The 24,006-nt window shown below is 45.4% G+C and overlaps 1 protein-coding gene and 1 long non-coding RNA gene across 2 annotated transcripts in view; one reads left to right on the forward strand and one right to left on the reverse strand.

Annotated features, from left to right (window-relative positions):
- The window catches only part of dgkg (diacylglycerol kinase, gamma), a 165,132-nt gene that overhangs the window by 34,921 nt on the left and 106,205 nt on the right, over nucleotides 1–24,006 (forward strand). The window contains exon 3 of the mRNA XM_029711460.1: nucleotides 18,121–18,197. Within this exon, the coding sequence (XP_029567320.1) occupies nucleotides 18,121–18,197 (77 nt within the window). The remainder of the gene's footprint in view (nucleotides 1–18,120; nucleotides 18,198–24,006) is intronic.
- On the reverse strand, nucleotides 16,442–17,477 carry LOC115160927 (uncharacterized). The gene is made up of 3 exons (XR_003869139.1): nucleotides 17,386–17,477; nucleotides 16,860–16,984; nucleotides 16,442–16,533 (listed from the first exon to the last, which is right to left on the reverse strand). It is a non-coding gene; the product is annotated as an uncharacterized LOC115160927 (long non-coding RNA).

Genomic DNA, 24,006 nt, shown 5'->3' on the forward strand with positions numbered 1-24,006 from the left:
TATTTTATTTAATTTGGCTCAATAACATAGGCCTATATGGCGGTCCAGATGAGCTGGAAGGAAGCGGTACTGTATGCGACTCCATATGTGTCCATGGTGAAGAGTCAATCTCTACAGCCAAATAAACCACTTAAGTGGTACTGTACACTCCTGCGTTGAAACAGGTGAAAGGTACACACTCAGTAGGTGTGTTTGTGTGGATGCTAAATATCACCCAGCATTCATTCACTGGCGTATCATTGGGCCACTCAAGGACATTCAGAGACATGTTCAGAAGCCACTCATATGTTGTCTTGGCTGTGTGCTTAGGGTCATTTTCCGGTTGGAAGGTGAACCTTCGCCCCAGTCTGAGGTCCTGAGTGCTCTGGAACAGGTTTTCATCGAGGATCAAATCAAATTTATTTATATAGCCCTTCTTACATCAGCTGATATCTCAAAGTGCTGTACAGAAACCCAGCCTAAAACCCCAAACAGCAAGCAATGCAGGTGTAGAAGCACGGTGGCTAGGAAAAACTCCCTAGAAAGGCCAGAACCTAGGAAGAAACCTAGAGAGGAACCAGGCTATGAGGGGTGGCCAGTCCTCTTCTGGCTGTGCCGGGTGGAGATTATAACAGAACATGGCCAAGATGTTCAAATGTTCATAAATTACCAGCATGGTCAAATAATAATAATCACAGTTATCAAGGGTGCAACAAGTCAGCACCTCAAGAGTAAATGTCAGCGTTGTTAGATTGTCTGTTTGTAAATTCAGAGTGTTTTGCTCTTTGAGCGTTTAGAGCGCACACTGGACGCTCTGGCCGAGGAGTAGGGTTGATCCGAGCATTCTGACCTCACAACGGCAGTCAAGCACCCAAGCTAACTGGCTAAAGTTAGCTAGCTTGCTAGCTACTTCCAAACATAAATGAGAGAGCACCTTACTCTGACCATTTTACTTGCCTTAACATTGCTGGTTAGGCTGTTTTTATGTTATCCAGAGCGTTGGTGACCGCAACAATTGAATTAAGCTTTTTTGCCGATGTTTACTGACACCGGCCATATTCAACAGGTGTTGAGCGCTCGTAAATGTATCAGTTATTCTGCGCTCTTGCACACATGTCCAATCAATTGAATTTACCACAGGTGGACTCCAATCAAGTTGTAGAAACATCTCAAGGATGATGAATGGAAACAGGATGAACCTGAGCTCAATTTCGAGTCTCACAGCAAAGGGTCTGAATACTTATATAAATAAGGTATTTCTGTTTTTTTGTTTTCTACATTTCTATCAAATTCTAAAAACCTGTTTTTGCTCTGTCATTACAAGGTATTATGTAAAGATTGATGAGGATTTTTTATCTATTTAATCTATTTTAGATTAAGGTTGTAACGTAAGAAAATGTGGAAAAAGTCAAGGGGTCTGAATACTTTCCGAAGGCACTGTATATATACTGCTCAAAAAAATAAAGGGAACACTTAAACAACACATCCTAGATCTGAATGAAAGAAATAATCTTATTAAATACTTTTTTCTTTACATAGTTGAATGTGCTGACAACAAAATCACACAAAAATAATCAATGGAAATCCAATTTATCAACCCATGGAGGTCTGGATTTGGAGTCACACTCAAAATTAAAGTGGAAAACCACACTACAGGCTGATCCAACTTTGATGTAATGTCCTTAAAACAAGTCAAAATGAGGCTCAGTAGCGTGTGTGGCCTCCACGTGCCTGTATGACCTCCCTACAACGCCTGGGCATGCTCCTGATAAGGTGGCGGATGGTCTCCTGAGGGATCTCCTCCCAGACCTGGACTAAAGCATCTGCCAACTCCTGGACAGTCTGTGGTGCAATGTGGCGTTGGTGGATGGAGCGAGACATGATGTCCCAGATGTGCTCAATTGAATTCAGGTCTGGGGAACGGGCAGGCAAGTCCATAGCATCAATGCCTTCCTCTTGCAGGAACTGCTGACACACTCCAGCCACATGAGGTCTAGCATTGTCTTGCATTAGGAGGAACCCAGGGCCAACCGCACCAGCGTATGGTCTCACAAGGGGTCTGAGGATCTCATCTCGGTACCTAATGGCAGTCAGGCTACCTCTGGCGAGCACATGGAGGGCTGTGCGGCCCCCCAAAGAAATGCCACCCCACACCGTGACTGACCCACCGCCAAACCGGTCATGCTGGAGGATGTTGCAGGCAGCAGAACGTTCTCCACGGCGTCTCCAGACTCTGTCACATCTGTCACGTGTTCAGTGTGAACCTGCTTTCATCTGTGAAGAGCACAGGGCGCCAGTGGCGAATTTGCCAATCTTGGTGTTCTCTGGCAAATGCCAAACGTCCTGCACGGTGTTGGGCTGTAAGCACAACCCCCACCTGTGGACGTCGGGCCCTCATACCACCCTCATGGAGTCTGTTTCTGACCGTTTGAGCAGACACATGCACATTTGTGGCCTGCTGGAGGTCATTTTGCAGGGCTCTGGCAGTGCTTCTCCTGCTCATCCTTGCACAAAGGCGGAGGTAGCGGTCCTGCTGCTGGGTTGTTGCCCTCCTACGGCCTCCTCCACATCTCCTGATGTACTGGCCTGTCTCCTGGTAGCGCCTCCATGCTCTGGACACTACGCTGACAGACACAGCAAACCTTCTTGCCACAGCTTGCATTGATGTGCCATCCTGGATGAGCTGCACTACCTGAGCCACTTGTGTGGGTTGTAGACTTCGTCTCATGCTACCACTAGAGTGAAAGCACCGCCAGCATTGAAAAGTGACCAAAACATCAGCCAGGAAGCATAGGAACTGAGAAGTGGTCTGTGGTCCCCACCTGCAGAACCACTCCTTTATTGGGGGTGTCTTGCTAATTGCCTATAATTTCAACCTGTTGCTATTCCATTTGCACAACAGCATGTGAAATGTATTGTCAATCAGTGTTGCTTCCTACGTGGACAGTTTGATTTCACAGATGTGTGATTGACTTGGAGTTACATTGTGTTGTTTAAGTGTTCCCTTTATTTTTTTGAGCAGTGTATATTATTTATCCTGAGCTCCCCTCTGAGGTAAAAAAGATCCTTGCTCTTCCATTCACATCCTAAGGCCTGTTTTCTGTCCCTGATGGAGGCAGCCAGTCAATAGCAGTGTGTACTATTATATTAAGTCTATGACTGTGAATAGCAGAAGTGAGATAGCAAGCGACATAGCAAGTGTTGTTCATTGTAATCGGGGTGTTTGTCTCTGTGTATTTGTGTGTGTGTGGGGGGGGGGCTGAACATCCCCTCTTTGCAGAGCAGATTGCTAAACGACTTGTTTATTTTTGATGCTGCTGTGCTAATGAGAGGAGGATATTTGACATCTATTTACGCTGGGTTGCTAATGGGCCCTCAGTCACATGTACTGTAGCACCTAGACCCCTGGTGATGGAGATGTGTCTGGGACCTGCTGTCAGGGACCACAATGCTGGTGGTGGCTGGGTGAGTGGGTGGGTGGGTGGGTGGGTGGATGGCTGTGTCTGTTATACTGTACAGCAGATTGGAGTTAATAATTACTCGGTTTTTCTTTCAAATACTTTTAGTGTTTGATTGAGCCTGCCTTGAGTGACCCGGTAGGTGGGATTGGCACTTTTGGGACTATTCCATTTGTTCCATTGTGCGAGACAAGCTCAGTCAAGTGCATATGAAGCATTTGAAAGAATGCGAATACTATTTGAACCCAGGTCTGGTGTGTTGGACGGATGACCGTGTCTGTGTTACTATATACATGACATGTGTCTGATGTGTCTGTTTCCAATATGGGTTATTAAAGGAGAGATATAATGTGTGAGGTGAAAGGTTAGCGTCCATTACAAAGCCACATGTCAGTTCAATGAGCCCAACTGCACTACACTGAAAAGCTTGCTTCGTCCCAAATGGCACCCTATTCCCCCACAGTAGTCTAGCGTAAAGTACTGCACTATATTGAGAATAGGGTGCCATTTGAGATGCAACTGCTCTTTTACTCGGTGGTCTGGTCTTATCTTCCCCTTGCGTTACATACTAATTGGCTCAGTGCCGTTTTCTCTTCTATAAAGAATTAATAAAGGAAATGAAGTCGAAGGCAAAGGAATGCTGGTGACGTACGATGCTGATGTACTGTTAACCTTCTAGCTATTGGCTGTGATTCTTCAGTCCCCACTGCATTTAGCCTACTGGCTTCTGTTCTGTTCTGCTGTGATTCAATGAGAGTCTGCCTTACATTTACATCAAAATGTTGGTCATTCAGTAGATGCTCTTATCCAGAGGTGTAGTGACAACAAACAAAACCGATTAAACTAGCTACAGTCTAGTTAGCTGTCTGATCTGGTTAATCGATGCTGTTATGGTAAATGGACTGAACATACTGTAGCATATGTTGTCTCAGTTCATGCTCTATTGTTAGCTGATTCAGCGAGCAAATACTTTATGATTGCTCAGATCAGAGATTTGCCTCGGTGCGTGTACCTGTGCTTAGCATACATTCATACCTGCATGAGTGTGAGTGTGTGCATGCGAGCAGAGACGTGTTTGAGCAATTTAGTGAATGAGAATGCCTTCTCCAGGGCCGGCCCTTGCCACGAGGCGACATAAGCAACCACTTAGGGCAGGGTTTACCAAACTTGGTCCTGCACCCCCGGGTCCACGTTTTGTTTTTACCCAAGGACTACACAGCTGATTCAAATAACCAACTCATCATCAAGCTTTGATTATCTGAATCAGCTGTCTAGTGCTAGGGCAAAAAACGAAACAGAATTTCGTTTTTAAGTGCAATTTCTAAATTTGGTTGTACAACAAGTTATTCTCCTGTTACGTCTGTCACTTTTTTTCCCCCAAGATGGCGTAGCAGTCGGATGTGTGTTTATCTTGTCCCATGTACATAGTCGTTTCCTCTTTTTTTTCTTCATATATACTTCGGATATTTTTTTAATCTCACTTTCCGTCTACAAACTGAATATACTTTCCTGCAACCCTCCTCACCCAATGTGGTTTGGATCTGCTATTTTTATACTTTAGAATCGGAACCCCCATCAGAAGCTAGCCAGCTAACTAGCTACTAGCTAGTAGTCAGTTAGCCACTGCTAGCAGTCTTCACTGTTAACTCTGACACCAGCCAGCTTCAGCTCGGTCAATACCTGCCAGTCTGCACAGAGCGATATCAACCCAGAGCATAAAGGACTGCTTTTTCTCTACCTCATCACCGGATTCCTGCCACAAGCCTTGGTCTAGTACACCAGATCATTGCAGCTAGCTAGCTGCATTCGAGTGGCTACTGCTGGCTAACGCCTCTGTCCCGAAGCAATCAACAGTTAGCCTTAAGCTAGCCTAGACCTAGGCCCATCTCCTGGCTAGCCGAAAAGGTCTGCCAGCTAATTCTTGAGCTAGAATACCTCTTTTGCCAATTGGCCTGGACCCTTTATTGATAACACGGAGCCCCGCCGATCCATCACGACTGGTCTGCCGACCATAATCGTCTGAGGTGGTTTCAACAGGCTCTTCAGTTGCGACGTCGCCGAAGGCCCATCTGCTAGCCCCGGCCCGCTAGCTGTCTGAACTGTTGTCTCCAGCTGCTTAGCGTAGTAGCGACTACTGAAAGGCTCCCTGACTCACCTATTGCTGCTCATTTGGACCCTATGATCACTCGGCTACACATGCCTCTCCCTAATGTCAGTATGCCTTGTCTATTGCTGTTTTGGTTAGTTATTATTGTCTTATTTCACCATAGAGCCCCCAGCCCTGCCCGACATGCCTTAGATAGCCCTGTTGTACCACCCACCACACATGCAGTGACCTCACCTGGCTTAACTGGTGCCTCTAGAGACAAAACCTTTCTCATCGTCACTAAATGCCTAGGTTTACCTCCTCTGTACTGTCACGATCGTCGTAAGAACTGTACCAAGGCGCAACGTACGTAGCGTTCCACATCTTTATTATAAAGTGAAACTTAAGCAAATACAAAACAATAAATGACAAACGTGACGTTCTGGAGTGCTCACAGGCGACTACAAAAAAAACAAGATCCCACAAAACACAATAGGGAAAAGGCTGCCTAAATATGATCCCCAATCAGAGACAACAATAAACAGCTGCCTCTGATTGGGAACCATACCAGGCCAACATAGAACAATCTAGATTACCCACCTTAGTCACACCCCGACCTAACCAACATAGAGAATAAAAGGCTCTCTATGGTCAGGGCGTGACAGTACCCCCCCAAAGGTGTGGACTCCGGCCGCAAAACCTGACTCAATAGGGGAGGGTCCGGGTGGGCATCTAGCGTTGGTGGCGGCTCCGGTGCAGGTCGTAACCCCCGCCCAGACCCCAGATCCGGCCATGGAGCCGGGCTGAACGTCGTGCCTGGACTGGGCACCGGCGCAGAAGAGGGCTCCGGCTAAGGAGCTGGGTTGGATGCCGCACCCGGACTGCACACCAGCGCAGAGGAAGGCTCCGGCCTTGGAGCTGGTCGCCGTGCCTGGACTGGGCACCGGTGCAAAAGAGGGCTCCGGACTGTGGACCATCGCCGGAAGCTCTGGACTGTGGACCGCCGCCGGAAGCTCTGGACTGTGGACCGCCGCCGGAAGCTCTGGACTGTGGACCGCCGCCGGAAGCTCTGGACTGTGGACCGCCGCCGGAAGCTCTGGACTGTGGACCGCCGCCGGAAGCTCTGGACTGTGGACCGCCGCCGGAAGCTCTGGACTGTGGACCGCCGCCGGAAGCTCTGGACTGTGGACCGCCGCCGGAAGCTCAGGACTGTGGACCGCCGCCGGAAGCTCAGGACTGTGGACCGCCGCCGGAAGCTCCGGACTGTGGACCGCCGCCGGAAGCTCCGGACTGTTGATGCGCACTGGAGGCCTAGTGCGTGGAGCCGGTACTGGTGACACGCACTTCAGGACGAGTGCGAGGAGCAGGCACAGGACATGCCGGACTGGGGGGGGTGCACTGGAGGCCTGATGCGTGGGACCGGCACAGGTTGCACTGGACTGGTGACACGCTCTTCAAGGCGAGTGCGAGGAGCTGGCACAGGATGTACTGGGCTGTGGAGGCGCACTGGAGACCTGGTGCGTAGGGCCGGCACAAATCGTTCCCGGAACGATGACACACTTCGCACGGCGAGTGCGGGGAGCTGGCACAGGACGTACTGGGCTGTGGAGGCGCACTGGAGACTTGGTGGGGAGAGCCGGCACAAATTGTACCGGAACGATGACACATTTCACACAGCGAGTGCAGGGAGCTGGCACAGGACATACTGGGCTGTGAAGGCGTACTGGAGACTTGGTGCGTAGTGCTGGCACACATGGTACCGGACAAATGATACGCTCCTCAAGGCGAGTGCGGAGAGCTGGCACAGGACGTACAGGGCTGTGGAGGTGTACTGGAGACCTGGTGCGTAGAGTTGGCACAGTTTTTACCAGACTGCTAGCACACTCCTCAGGACGAGTACGGAGAGCTGACTCAGGTGGCATCAAACAGATAACACGCTCCTTAAGGCGAATGTCGTGCATCATACACCAACACAACAACTCTCTCCGTTCACTCTCCTCCAATTTCTCCCTCTTCTCCCAGATTGATTCTGGTTCGCTCCTCGGCTCCACCGACCACCCCGTGTGCCCCCAAAATTATTTTTGAGGGGGCTGTCCTTTGGGCTTTCTTGTGGCCGCGAACCCCGGCGTCGTCGCTGTCCTCCCTTATCACCTTGCGTTTGCTCCAAAGGAAGGCTTTCGTGTCCCTCCATGATTTCCTCCCAAGTCCAGGATCACTTCCCATTCAACATCTCCTCCAAGTCCAGGATACTTTCTCCTCCAGGGCACGTTGCTTGGTCCTGGTGTGGTGGGATCTTCTGTCACGATCATCGTAAGAACTGGACCAAGGCACAGTGTACATAGTGCTCACAGGTGACTACAAAAAATAAATAAAAGATCCCACAAAACAGTGGGGAAATGGCTGCCTAAATATGATCCCCAATTAGAGACAACGATAAATAGCTGCCTCTGATTGGGAACCATACCAGGCCAACATAGAAATAGAACAACCTAGATTACCCACCCTAGTCACACCCCGACCTAACCAACATAGAGAATAAAAGGCTCTCTATGGTCAGGGCGTGACATGTACTCACATCCTACCATACCCTTGTCTGTATATTATGCCTTGAATCTATTCTTCCGTGCAAAGAAATCTGCTCCTTTTACTCTCTGTTCCGAACGCACTAGACGACCAGTTCTTATAGCCTTTAGCCATACCCTTATCCTACCCCTCCTCTGGTCCTCTGGTGATGTAGAGGTTAACCCAGGCCCTGCAGCCCCCAGCACCACTACCATTCCCCAGGTGCTCTCATTTGTTGACGTCTGTAACCGTAAAAGCCTTGGTTTCATGCATGTTAACATCAAAGCCTCTTCCCTAAGTTTGCTTTATTCACTGCTTTAGCACACTCCACCAACCCTGATGTCCTAGCCGTGTTGGAATCCTGGTTTAGGAAGGCCACCAAAAATTCTTACATTTCCATCCCTAACTACAATATTTTCCGACAAGATAGAACTGCCAAAGGGGGCGGAATTGAAATCTACTGCAGAGATAGCCTGCAGAGGTCTGTCATACTATCCAGGTCTGTGCCCAAACAATTCGAGCTTCTACTTTTAAAGATCCACCTTTGCAGAAACAAGTCTTTCACCGTTGCCGCTTGTTATAGACCCTCCTCAGCCCCCAGCTGTGCACTGGACACCATATGTGAATTGATTGCCCCCCCCATCTATCTTCAGAGTTCGTACTGCTAGGTGACCTAAACTGGGATATGCTTAACACCCCGGCCATCCTACAATCTAAGCTAGATGCCCTCAATCTCACACAAATTATCAAGGAACCTACCAGGTACAACCCCAAATCCGTAACCATGGGCACCCTCTTAGATATCATCCTGACCAACTTGCCCTCTAAATACACCTCCGCTGTTTTCAACCAGGATCTCAGCGATCACTGCCTCATTGCCTGCGTCCGTAATGGGTCCGCGGTCAAACGACCACCCCTCATCACTGTCAAACGCTCCCTAAAACACTTCAGCGAGCAGGCCTTTCTAATCGACCTGGTCCGGTATCCTGAAAGGATATTGACCTCATCCCATCAGTAGAGGATGCCTGGTTGCTCTTTAAAAGTGCTTTCCTCACCATCTTAAATAAGCATGCCCCATTCAAAAAATTTAGAACTAAGAACAGATATAGCCCTTGGTTCACCCCAGACTTGACTGCCCTTGACCAGCACAAAAACATCCTGTGGCGTTCTGCATTTGCATCGAATAGCCCCGTGATATGCAACTTTTCAGGGAAGTCAGGAACCAATATACACAGTCAGTTAGGAAAGCTAAGGCTAGCTTTTTCAAACAGAAATTTGCATCCTGTAGCACAAACTCCAAAAAGTTCTGGGACACTCTAAAGTCCATGGAGAATAAAAGCACCTCCTCCCAGCTGCCCACTGCCCTGAGGCTAAGAAACACTGTCACCACCGATTAAATCTACGATAATCGATAATTTCAATAAGCATTTTTCTATGGATGGCTACCCCTACCCTGGCCAACAACTCTGCACCCCCTGCAGCAACATGCCCAAGCCCCCCCCCCCCCGCTTCCCCTTCACCCAAATCCAGACAGCTGATGTTCTGAAAGAGCTGCAAAATCTGGATCCCTACAAATCAGCTGGGCTAGACAATCTGGACCCTCTCTTTCTAAAATTATCCAACGAAATTGTTGCCCCTATTACTAGCCTGTTCAACCTCTTTTGTATCGTCTGAGATCCCCAAAGAATGGAAAGCTGCCGCTGTCATCCCACTCTTCAAAGGGGGAGACACTCTAGACCCAAACTGTTACAGACCTATATCCATCCTGCCCTGCCTTTCTAAAATATTCGAAAGCCAAATTTAACAGATCAGATCATCGACCCTTTCAAATCCCACCGTACCTTCTCCACTATGCAATCTGGTTTCCGAGCTGGTCGTAGGGTGCACCTCAGCCACGCTCAAGGTCCTAAACGATATCATAACTGCCATCGATAAAAGACAGTACTGTGCAGCCGTCATCGACCTGGCCAAGGCATTCGACTCTGTCAATCATCGCATTCTTATCGGCAGACTCAATAGCCTTGGTTTCTCAAATGACTGCCTCGCCTGGTTCACCAACTGCTTCTCAGATAGAGTTCAGTGTGTCAAATCGGAGGGCCTGTTGTCCGGACCTTTGACAGTCTCTATGGGGGTGCCACAGGGTTCAATTCTCGGGCCGACTCGTTTCTCTGTATACAGTATATCAATGATGTCGCTCTTGCTGCTGGTGATTCTCTGATCCACCTCTACGTAGACAACACCATTCTGTATACATCTGGCCCTTCTTTGGACACTGTGTAAACAAATCTCCAAGCGAGCTTCAATGCCATACAACACTCCTTCCGTGGCCTCCAACTGCTCTTAAATGCTAGTAAAACTAAATGCATGCTCTTCAACCGATTGCTGCCCGCATCCTCCCATCCGACTAGCATCACTACTCTGGACGGCTCTGACTTAGAATACGTGGACAACTACAAATACCTAGGTGTCTGATGACTGTAAACTCTCCTTCCAGATTCACATTAAGCATCTCCAATCCGAAATGAAATCTATAATCGGCTTCCTATTTCGCAACAAAGCCTCCTTCACTCATGCTGCCAAACATACCCTCGTAAAACTGACTATCCTACCGATCCTTGACTTCGGCGATGTCATTTACAAAATAGCCTCCAACACTCTACTCAGCAAACCTTTTGTAGTCTATCACAGTGCCATCCGTTTTGCCACCAAAGCCCCATATACTACCCACCACTGCAACCTGTATGCTCTCGTTGGCTGGCCCTCGCTACATATTCGTCGCCAAACCCACTGGCTCTAGGTCATCTGTAAGTCTTTGCTAGGTAAAGCCCCGCCTTATCTCAGCTCACTGGTCACCATAGCAACACCCACCCGTAGCACGCGCTCCAGCAGGTATATTTCACTTGTCATCTCCAAAACCAACACCTCATTCGGCCGCCTTTCCTTCCAGTTCTCTGCTGCCGATGACTGGAACGAATTGCAAAAATCACTGAAGCTGGAGACTTATCTCCCTCTCTAACTTTAAGCATCAACTGTCAGAGCAGCTTACTGATCACTGTACCTGTACACAGCCAATCTGTAAATAGCACACCCAGTATCTCTACGTGCACATCATCATCTGCACATCTATCACTCCAGTGTTAATGCTAAATTGTAATTATTTCACCTCTATGGCCTATTTATTGCCTTATCTCCCTAATATTCTACATTTGCACACACTGTACATAGATTTTTTTCTATTGTGTTATTGACTGAACGTTTGTTTGTGTAACTGTGTTGTTGTCACACTGCTTTGCTTTATCTTGGCCAGTTCGCAGTTGTAAATGAGAACTTGCTCTCAACTGGCCTACCTGGTTAAATAAAGGTGAAATAAAAGAAAACGGACAGTCACTCAATTAGCCAATGTCAGCTAAAAACATTTTGATTGGTAAGTTAGTCTAGTCAGCTGGGTCATTCCAAAAAATTCTGTGCCTTTTGAGATGTGTAACTTCGTGGAAAAAGAACGTTTGATTTCATCTGATTTTAACATTCTGTCAACTTAATAAAAAACATGTTTTCCCATTTTAATTCCAAATAAAATAACAGGTATGACCTTAACAGGGTTGAGGATTTAATCTTAAATCAGCCATAAATTCCCTTGTGACATGGGAAATGGAAGCTTGTTTTGTGCAACAGGGAGGGGCAATTGAATGCAAGCTTAATTTGTTTATTTTTTATTGTTAAAACATTTCTAGCCTGTCTATCTATGGGTAATAGGGTTGAATGTGTTATGCTCCACTCACTCAGTTTCCCACAACAAAACACCAGAAAATTGCCAAAAAGAGTAGAACCATACTATGATTTGACTATTAGATGTTCAAAGTTTATTTGTTTTATTTTAATAATAGTTAATTAAAAGTTTCACCTCATTAAAATGAGAGTTCAGTTCACATAACAGAGTTGACCTTAATGACCTTATACAGAATAAATAATCATTTTCAGAAATGACTGAAAGCAACAAAATAACTAGGGCTCTACAATGATGGTGAAATGTTGGGGTTAATGGGGTTGAAATATTACTGGAAGTCTCAGAGGATGCAGAGAGGAACATGTCAAAATGCTGAATTTTTGCACTTTAGGAAGTCTTTACCATATTATAAATCGGATTTATTGAATTCTCCATGTGGTCTATATTAAAGGTCACTATATTAAATTGGCAGGCTTTTAAAATTCAAAATTTGATGCACAAGTCTTCATTACTTAAAATATCAGAAGGACCCAAAAGGCACTCATTCTGTGGACCCAGCTATCTAAACTTGGAGTTATCATGGTCGAATTACCGACCGGGTACGCAGGGCACGTGCCCAGGGCCCCCATTGATTTTGTTTGTCACTCTCACTCAGATACCATATTAACATGGCATAAATCAAATCAAATGTATTTATAAAGCCCTTCTTACATCAGCTGATATCTCAAAGTGCTGTACAGAAACCCAACCTAAAACCCCAAACAGCAAGCAATGCAGGTGTAGAAGCACGGTGGCTAGGAAAAACTCCCTAGAAAGGCCAGAACCTAGGAAGAAACCTAGAGAGGAACCAGGCTATGAGGGGTGGCCAGTCCTCTTCTGGCTGTGCCGGGTGGAGATTATAACAGAACATGGCCAAGATGTTCAAATGTTCATAGGTGACCAGCAGGGTCAAATAATAATAATCACAGTGGATGTCGAGGGTGCAACAGGTCAGCACCTCAGGAGTAAATGTCAGTTGGCTTTTTATAGCCGATCACTCAGAGTATCTCTACCGCTCCTGCTGTCTCTAGAGAGTTGAAAACAGCAGGTCTGGGACAGGAAGCACGTCCGGTGAACAGGTCAGGATTCCATAGCCACAGTCAGAACAGTTGAAACTGGAGCAGCAGCACGGCCAGGTGGACTGGGGACAGCAAGGAGTCATCAGGCCAGATAGTCCTGAGGCATGGTCCTAGGGATCAGGTCCTCCGAGAGAAGAGAGAAAGAATGAGCGAGTTAGAGAGAGCATACTTAAATTCACACAGGACACCGGATAAGACAGGAGAAATACTCCAGATATAACAGACTGGCCCTAGCCCCCCGACACATAAACTACTGCAGCATAAATACTGGAGGCTGAGACAGGAGTGGTCGGGAGACACTGTGGCCCCATCCGACGATACCCCCAGACAGGGCCAAACAGGCAGGATATAACCCCACCCACATTGCCAAAGCACAGCTCCCACACCACTAGAGGGATATCATCAACCACCAACTTACCATCCTGAGACAAGGCCGAGTATAGCCCACAAAGATCTCCGACACGGCACAACCCAAGGGGGGGTGCCAACCCAGACAGGAAGACCACGTCAATGACTCAACCCACTCAAGTGACGCACCCCTCCCAGGGATGACATGGAAGAGCACCAGTAAGCCAGTGACTCAGCCCCTGTAACAGGGTTAGAGGCAGAGAATCCCAGTGGAGAGAGGGGAACCGGCCAGGCAGAGACAGCAAAAGCGGTTCGTTGCTCCAGTGCATTTCCGTTCACCTTCACACTCCTGGGCCAGACTACACTCAATCATAGGACCTACTGAAGAGATGAGTCTTCAATAAAGACTTAAAGGTTGAGACCGAGTCTGCGTCTCTCACATGGGTAGGCAGACCATCCCATAAAAATGGAGTTCAATAGAAAGCCCTGCATCCAGCTGTTTGTTTAGAAATTCTAGGGACAGTAAGGAGGCCTGTGTCTTGTGACCGTAGTGTACGTGTAGGTATGTACGGCAGGACCAAATCGGAAAGATAGGTAAGAGCAAGCCCGTGTAATGCTTTGTAGGTTAGCAGTAAAACCTTGAAATTAGCCCTAGCCTTAACATGAAGCCAGTGTAGAAGTCATGGCAAAATGTCTAGAATTGCAGGAAATTAGCTAGAAAGCTGCAACAATGTTTCAACTGTATGACAAAGTGTAGAATTGCAGGAAATTATCTATAAAACTGCACATTTTTCTCTCCACCCCATGGCAAAATGTGAAGAATTGCAGGAAATGAACTCCAAAAATGTCCCTTAAGGCTCACAAAAGGTCTTCTCAGCATGCTTCCCAGTTTGTGCACATTATGATGACATTTTGTGACGTTTTTGTTCATTTTGTTCTTCACAAGTTTTTTTGGGGTTGTTCGTGCACCCCAAAACAATTCTCGAGACAAGCTGAAGTTCGGTAGACGAAGTCTACGTGTAACGGCTGTTGCAGGGAGTAGACCAAGGCGCAGTGTGTTGAGTGCTCATCATGAATTTATTGTACTGAGAACACATAAACAAAGACACAAGAAACCGACAGCCAAACAGTTATGTCAGGTTAGCAACACTAAACAGAAATTAACCACCCACAAAACCCAAAGGAAAACAGGCTGCCTAAGTATGGCTCCCAATCAGAGACAACGATATACAGCTGTCCTTGATTGAGAACCATACCCGGCCAAAACAAAGAAATACAAAACATAGAAAAAAGGACATAGAATGCCCACCCTAGTCACACCCTGGCCTAACCGTGACACTACGCCCCTTCGTCAGTGATTGGTCAACTGTAGGGGTGATGCGAGTTTCTTCTACTCCCGAAAACTCGGTGTGGATTCAACATGGCAAACGATGACAACTTCGAGCATCGCTTGGCTGAGGAGATAGAGAAGTGAGCAAGATGGAAAGCAACATGCCGTGTTCACCAGAGGAATAGGTATGTTGTAGTATTTTCTATTGTAGTCGAGGAAAAGAGTAGCAATGTTTGCTAACAATAGCTAGCCAGCTGGGCTAGCTACTTGTCCGGTTCAATATCCTAGCCGCATACTCGTGCAGAGAAAGCAAGCCAACCAGCTAAACTAAAGGTCTTTAATTTTTTTATCAAACATAGAAATAAAAGCATAAGCTTCCCACATTGGTAGCACCGAAGTCAAAGTCCTATTCAACCCTGCTCAAACGTTTGCAACATAGTCTGTCTCGGTTAATTATATGTTTTTCATTGATCGTTTTGGATATGTGTACTAAATAGCCCTCTGCTTTTACATTCTTCAAGGTACAAACACCAGGGAATGGAGACCGCACCAGGTTTTGTTCTCTGCGCCCAAGCACTGCCTGTTCACCGGCCCTCTGCACTGACTGGTCATCGGCCCCCAGCCCATCTCCTGCACTGAGCTGCAGAATGGGAAACCATCTCCATGCAGGACCTGGGAAGCTCTATCCTGAGCCCACCTCCAAGACCTACTCCACTGGCTTGCTCCTCACCAATGCCACAGATCAGCAGGAGAAGTAGCAGGGGTGTGAGAAGAAGGGAGAAAAGAGCTGCAGACTCAGCCCTTGACACATCTCTCGCAAAGGCATTGCAAATGATTGAAGACAGATCTCAAGGTCTGGAGAACATCATGCACTGAGCCACCAGACTCTCCTTCTATACTCTAATCCCCTTTTCTCTCTTCTATTGTCCCCTTTCCTCCTCTCCTCACCATGCACATTCCTCTCCACAGACACTCCTCTCATTCCCCCCTCTTCTCATCCTCTCCACAAGGCCCTGGCACATATAGTTCATCCATGAAATCAGCTATCACCAGCTGCATGAGTTTGGGCATGACCTTCAAGAAGAGGACATGGAACAACATGTTGTTGTTCAGACATCTCAGGAGTCAGACACTAGACACTTTCATTTTATTCTACACAACTTTTGTTGTTTACATCTGTTTCAGACACATTTGTACTATTGTTCAGGAATATTTGTATCTACACTCAGACACTAATTATATTTCATTGACACGTTATTTACATGTATGTTCTTAGCAGAGACTTTTGAATTGTGGTTTACTTTGAGACGATATGCATAATAAAGGTTTAATTTTGTGTGCAGAAATAGCTATGTTTCTTCATCTAAATACAAGATGTTTCAATGCATTCTATTTGAACATCCAGTGCTGAGAAGATTGAGAAGAGCTGTGTGCCACAGACTTTACAGGCTTTGTTCTACTTGTGTGACCCGGTTCAATCTAAATGAATGGACACAGACATCATAGAATCAAGTTAAATTGTATTAACAAGATTTAAACGTTACCTTTTAGCTCAAAGTTCAAGAAATAAGTACTGTGTGAGTCTGTGCATCCATCAATGTGTGTGTGTGTGAGCAGTCCAAACAAAGGCCTATTCTGCATGATTGGCTGGCCTTGGGATGAGTTGTCCTTTCCGAACCATGTCTTCCTGCCATGGCACATGTCCAGATGGGGAGAGGAAGAAGTCCCTTAGCTTGTTTCTTGTTTGACTTGCAAGCCGTGTCACCCTGGAATGAGAGTCTCCCTGGCTCTTGGAGATTGTTGTCCCCTGCCACAACCCTCCTCCACTCTCCAGGTTGGTAGTTGCCAGATGGGAGGAGCGTGTCAGCAAATGCGGGAGGCATGTATTGCGAACCAAACGAGTGTGCTCGCATACTCCCTTAACAGACCTTGGAAAACAAGAAAAAAAAGCAGCAATAGTACTGTTTGTCCATCTTGAGACACCGTAACCAGTATGCACCTCAAAATAGTCAGAATTAATCTAAGATAACTCAAGAAATTTGCCATTAATTTTGACGTAAGATGTTTGGTGCAGTATTCCTCAAGTCAAAAAATGTGCATGTAAATGATCCCTACTGTTGGCCAATCACCGATGAAGGGGTGTAGACTTCAGCTTGCCTCGAGAAAATCTTTATAAATGTCATCATAACATACGCATGACCTGTTCCGAACATTTTTGGATGGGAAGCATGTGGACGCCGTTAAGTCAACTCACCTGGTTAGATAAGGGTTTAACACTGCATTCCCTGCCTTGCCTCAGTATGACGGAACTGGCGTTGGGAGGAGGACAGGTTATCTCTGGGTCTGGTTGGGGGAAGCCTCCTGTAGCGTCTTTCAGCCCTGAGAGAGATTAGCATCTCTGGGTGTAAATCACTATTACCCATGGCCGGTAGGAACACACCCTACCCTGGTCCCTGTGACTCACACCCTGCCTGGTCAGTCAGTCAGTCTCAGATCACCCAACACCTCATTGGTCTTTGTTTTAGAGAGAAGAGAGTGCGGGTCCCGCCTCACTCCACAAAGATGATTTACTTAGCATAATTTATCTATGTTTTTTCCAAATCTAAATTACTCAGCTCATCCTAACACGAACTGGACTGCTGCATATTAGAGAGAAAGTGTGAGGCATGCAAACCATAGACCTAATTCTATACCCAACTGTCACGTTCGTCTAAAGGAGTAGACCAAGGGGCATCGTGCTTAGAGTGCCACATGTTTAATAAATACTGTATGAAACTCACCAAAACAATACAGACGAAAACAAAGCGTGACGTTCTGTGCTGCTCACCGGCAGCTACAAAAACACAAGATCCCACAAAGCACAGGTGGGAAAAGGCTGCCTATGTATGATTCCTAATCAGAGACAACGATAGACAGCTGCCTCTGATTAGGAACCATACTCGGCCCAAAACAAAGAAATACAAAACATAGAAAAAGGAACATGGAACGCCCACCCCAGTCACACCCTGGCCTAACCAAAATAGAGAACCAAAACCCTCTCTATGGCCAGGGCGTGACACCAACTCCAGAGATTATACCGTATATTTGAAGGTATTTTGTACTAGAGAGAATAGAGCGATTATCCAACCTATTATATTTCTGTGGTCTATATTTCTTGAATCTGAGATTATTTAATGTGCTATTTCTTGTATTAGAAAGAGAAGAGAGAGTGGGGTGTCCAGTCTATCTCCACAGAGATAATACATTCAGATAATGTTTGCTCTGAGGGTTTTTTGTATTCCAAAGAAATTTCCTGGCATAATTGGTCTATTTGTTTAATTAATTAGCTAAACTTATTTTCACCTCTGTGAAATGTTTGCCTCATCATCTACCCGGATGTTCCTCTCAGATACAGCTAGCGCCCAAAAGACAATCATCACATCCAGCAGCACTTTCCCCCTAAATGACACGCCTGGTGCCAAAATGACTAAATTATGAGGTTTATAAAGCCTCTCTCATCCCTGTCTCTTTCTCAGATTCCACCAAGAAGCTCAAGGATGTTCTGGAGGAGTTTCACGGTGAAGGAGTCCTCTCCAAGTACAATCCTGAGCAGGTACAGTACGTCACTGCCTCAACCCTTCCCTCCCTCCCACCTATCCTCTCTTCTCCTCTCTTCTCCACTCTTCTCTTCTCCTTTTTTCCTTCATTTCCTACCTCTCCTTTCCCTTCCTCTCCTCACTGTCATTCTTATCCTTTCCTCTCTTCTCCTCTCTACCCTCTTTTCCTCACCTCCCCTCCTCTCTTTTCCTCCCCTTCCTGAGTGAGATCATCATTATTTATGTTGTTAAGACCCTGGCAATCCTCTGACTCAGTCCCTGCTCCATCACTGATACGCTTAGTCATCCGCTGTGTTTAGACAGTAGTAAGGTGAGCAACACTTCCTCCCTCGCTCGCCCTCACCATCAACGTCCGACTGACGCCCTTTAACTTCAAAGTGACGACAGAGAGCCGACGAGTTATGGAGGACAGGTGGCGCTGACATTTTTATTATGGTCTGTCTGAATGGGTCACCGCCCCACTCCCCCTATCCACAACCCTACTCAGTCCTAACCTCCTTCCCCCACCCCACCCTACTCCTCTCCCAGCCAGGGTGCATCCCTTCTTCCTCGTTATAACTCCAGCATTGTGATATGAGTAACAGCCTCATAGAGGCTGGTTGGCGCCATCAGAGCCCTGTTTGATTCAGACATCATGTGGCCTGTGGTGTGATCACCAAAGCCAGCAAGTGCAGGCGCCAGGCCGGTGGTATTTTCTGCACTGTGTGGGAAGGAGCGAGGTGACTCTTCCCACTGGGAACAAACTGGTTGAATCAATATTGTTTCATCATAATTTGTCAAAGTATTGTGACATGGAATCTACGTGGAAAATACATTGGATTTGAAAAAAGTAATCAACATACTGTTGTTTTGAGGGTAAGATTTCAACCACAGGATTATGTCATCATGGTAAGCACATTTTAACATAGACAAACCTTGTATGAAATATGTTGAATTTATACCTTTGAAACAACGTCAGATCTTCAACATAATATCCACTATAAGAAAAAAAACAATAGGCAGGGCAGCACCTCCTCCTGGAGAGTTGATCTACCTACAGCTATTAATTCAGTCAACCATCCAGGGTTTTAACCAAACCCAGCCCTGCTTAGTTTTTCTATCTGTCACTCATTACTACCAATGTGCTATCGTGAGAATGATTGCCTAGAAATCTCCACTTAATAGACTCACTGTTGCTATTGAAGTAGGTTCAACAAAGCAAATGAAATGTAACCATACTATAGCAATCCTATATCATCAATGATGCTATTTAGGCCTATATAGCATTTGGGAAGTCATCAACAGCTATTGTTTAAATTCAGCCCAGGATTCAACTAAATAGACAATACATATAGCCATAGGGTTTCAAGTTTTGGTTGATTTCAAATGGAATCTACAACTTAATAATAAATATGTTGGATTCACGTCTCCATCTCAACCAAAAACAAAAGTTGAAAAAGAGGATTAAATCCAATCAAACTGTATTTAAAGTGCATTTAAAGTTTGACTATATTTAGTCCTATTCTTTACCTTAGCTTTTTGGTTCAAATGGATAAGTGAATCCAACATATACATTATTCATTTCTAGACCAACTGGAAATAAAGGCAGACTCAGTGGCACAGATGGAACTATCCAAGCAGAAGATACATCTCCTTCAAAAGTTGATATTTGGTTGCATTGACAACCAAACACAATTCAATATCACTTTCGCAATACGTTGAAGAGCCTATTAACTTTTCCACAAGTTAACAAATGATATGTTGGACTCAGGTCTCCATCTCAACCAAAACTAAAAGTTAAAGAATAGGATTAAGACAGTGGCTCAGATGGAACTATTCAAGCAGTAGATACAGTGCATTCAGAAAGTATTCAGACCCCTGGAATTTTAGCAAATCTATTAAAAAACAAAACACTGAAATACCACATTTACATAAGTATTCAGACCCTTTACTCAGTACTTTGTTGAAGCACCTTTGGCAGCGATTACAGCCTCAAGTCTTCTTGGGTATGACGCTACAAGCTTGGCACACCTGTACTTGGGGATGTTCTCCCATTCTTCTCTGCAGATCCTCTCAAGCTCTGTCAGGTTGGATGGGGAGCATCACTGCACAGCTATTTTCAGGTCTCTCCAGAGATGTTAGATCGGGTTAAATTCCAGGCTCTGGCTGGGCCACTCAAGGACATTCAGGGACTTGTCCCGAAGCCACTCCTGCATTGTCTTGGCTGTGTGCTTAGGGTCGTTGTCCTGTTGGAAGGTGAACCTTCGCCCCAGTCTGTGATCCTGGGTGCTCTAGAGCAGGTTTTCATCAAGGATCTCTCTGTACGTTGCTCCGTTCATCTTTCCCTCAATCCTGGCATTCAGGCCAAAGAGTTCAATCTTGATTTCATCAGACCAGGGAATCTTGTTTCTCATGGTCTGCGAGTCCTTTAATAGCCTTTTGGCAAACTTCAAACGGGCTTTCATGTGCCTTTTACTGAGGAGTGGCTTCCGTCTGGCCACTCTATCATAAAGCCTGATTGGTGGAGTGCTGCAGTGATGGTTGTCCTTCTGGAAGGTTCTCCCATCTCCACAGAGGAACTTTGGAGCTCTGTCTCAGAGTAACCATCAGGTTCTTGGTCACCCCCCTGACCAAGGCCGTTCTCCCCCAAGTGCTCAGTTTGGCCAGGCATCCAGCTCTTGGTGGTTGCAAACTTCTTCCATTTAAGCTTGATGGAGGCCACTGTGTTCTTGGGGACCTTCAATGCTGCAGACATTTTTTGGTACCCTTCCCCAGTTCTCAGCCTCGACACAATCCTGTCTCAGTGCTCTACGGACAATCCCTTTGACCTCATGGCTTGGTTTTTTGTTCTGACATGCATTGTCAACTGTGGGATCTTATATAGACAGGTGTGTGCCTTTCCAAATCAATTTCTGGCATGGAATTTTCTTCATTTATCAGAACAAGAATAGACTGACGAGTTTCAGAAGAAAGTTCTTTGTTTCTGGCCATTTTGAGCCTGTAATCGAACCCACAAATGCTGATGCTCCAGATACTCAACTAGCCTAAAGAAGACCAGTTTTATTGCTTCTTTAATCAGGACAACAGTTTTCAGCTGTGCAAACATGATTGCAAAAGGGTTTTCTAATGATCAATTAGCCTTTTAAATGATAAACTTGGATTAGCTAACACAATGTGCCATTGGAACACGGAAGTGATGGTTGCTGATAATGGGCCTCTGTACGCCTATGTAGATATTCCATAAAAAATCTGCCGTTTCCTGTTACAATAGTAATTTACAACATTAACAATGTCTACACTGTATTTCTGATCAATTTGATGTTATTTTAATGGCCAAAAAATGTGCTTTTCTTTCAAAAACAAGGACATTTCTAAGTGACCCCAAACTTTTGAACGGTTGTGCATGTAAATAGGGTATTTCTGTTTGAAACCTGTTTTCACTTTGTCATTATGGATTATTGTGTGTAGATTGATGAGGGAAAAAATAATTATATCACTTTTAAAATAAGGCTGTAACGTAACAAAATGTGGAAAAGTGGGGTCTGATTACTTTCTGAATGCACTGTAAATGATGATATTTGGTCAACCAAACACAATTCAATGCTACTTTTGTAAGACAGTAAATAGCCTAATGTTAAGGCTATCTTTTACAAACTAAGGTAACAGTATTTACTCAACCTTAAAATGAGTAACACATCCATGGCCACATTTTGAGTTTACCGTAACAATAAATGTCTTATGAAAGCATGCATGTTCAGGGTCACAGGTCTGTGGAGATCTTCACAATTGCTATAATAATCTGCACAGAATCTCAAACGGCATTGATCACTTGCACCATGTACTTTAATGTAATCTCAACTAACTGCAATCCAGGTTGTGCTATTAGATCAAGCACGGTGTAAATAAACAAAAGATCTGACATCGTGTTCCCATTTGAACTTTGTTGTACTTTTAGATAATTGAAAGCATAGTGATAACATCTTGGTAATTCAATAAACTTGTGGCTGTCTTTTTGAGTGGGTGAAAATAGGTTGGAATCTCATTGATCAACATATCTACCAAATATTACCCAGTTCTCCACATTGAAATGACATGGTGTGCCCAGTGGGTTGTACTCGTGTCATCAATTAGTCGTGCTCTTGGTGACTCACCAATCCTCGCCTGTCCTGCAAGCTGCCCTAAACGCCAGTGACACACCATCAATGGCCTCGACTCCCCCATCTCCGACTGCCTCAGACTGTATTTCTCCGTGATGGATGAGCAATAAGGCAGACAGGGGACTGTAAATTAAAGGGTGGAGGGGTTTCTACACACACACACACACTTCACAGCAGGCGTTGAAGGGGGGGAATGTCAGTCAGGTAGTCTAATTCATGACTGGGCCATTCAGTTGAGCTCATCTGGCTGTGAGACTGTCGTCCCTGAGGACGTAAAGTGGCAAGAAAAAGTATGTGAACCCTTTGGAAATATCTGGATTTCTGCATAAATGTGTCATACAATTTGATCTGATCTTCATCTAGGTCACAACAATAGAGCTTAAACTGCTTAAACTAATAACACACAAACAATGATACGTTTTCATGTCTTTATTGAACACACCGTGTAAACATTCACAGTGCAGGGTGGAAAAAGTATGTGAACCCTTCGATTTAATAACAGGTTGACCCTCCTTTAGCAACAATAACCTCAACCAAACGTTTTCTGTAGTTGCAGATCAGACTTGCACAACGGTCAGGAGGGATTTTGGACCATTCCTCTTTGCTAAACTGTTTCAATTCAGCAATATTCTTGGGATGTCTGGTGTGAACTGCTCTCTTGAGGTCATGCCACAGCATCTCAATCAGGTTGAGGTCAGGACTCTGACTGGGCCACTCCAGAAGGCGTATTTTCTTCTGTTGAAGCCATTCTGTTGTTGATTTACTTCTGTGTTTTGTGTCGTTGTCCTGTTGCATCACCTAACTTCTGTTGAGCTTCAATTGGCGGACAGATAGCCTAACATTCTCCTGCAAAATGTCTTGATAAATTTGGGAAATCATTTTTCTGTCGGTGATAGCAAGCTGTCCAGGCCCTGAGGCAGCAAAGTAGCCCCTCCACCATACTCTACAGTTGGGATAAGGTTTTGATGTTGGTGTGCTGTGCCTTTTTTTCTCCACACATAGTGTTGTGTTCCTTCCAAACAACTCAACTGTAGTTTCATCTGTCCACAGAATATTTTGCCAGTAGCGCTGTGTAACATCCAGGTGCACTTTTGCAAACTTCAGACGTGCAGCAATGTTTTTTTTTGGACAGCAGTGGCTTCTTCTGTGGTGTCCTCCCACGAACACCATTCTTGTTCAGCGTTTTACGCATCGTAGATTCGTCAACAGAGATGTTAGAATGTTCCAGAGATTTCTGTAAATCTTTAACTGACACTAGGATTATTCTTAACCTCATTGAGGATTCTGCTCTGTGCTCTTTGCAGGACGGCCACTTCTAAGGAGAGTAGCAACAGTGCTGAACTTTCTCCATTTATAGACAATTTGTCTTACCGTGGTGGACTGATGAACATCAAGGCTTTTAGAGATACTTTTGTAACCCTTTCCAGCTTTATGCAAGTCAACAATTCTTAATCTTATGTCTTCTGAGCTCTCTTTTGTTACATTTTTTAAATGTTTTACATAATTGTTCGAGGCATGGTTCACATCAGGCAATGCTTCTTGTGAATAGCAAACTCAAATTTTGTGAGTGTTTTTTATAGGGCAAGGCAGCTCTAACCAACATCTCCAATCTCGTCTCACTGATTGGACTCCAGGTTAGTTGACTCCTGACTCCAATTAGCTTTTGGAG

This window comes from Salmo trutta, chromosome 24, assembly GCF_901001165.1.
Source record: "Salmo trutta chromosome 24, fSalTru1.1, whole genome shotgun sequence".
Lineage (NCBI taxonomy): Eukaryota > Metazoa > Chordata > Actinopteri > Salmoniformes > Salmonidae > Salmo > Salmo trutta.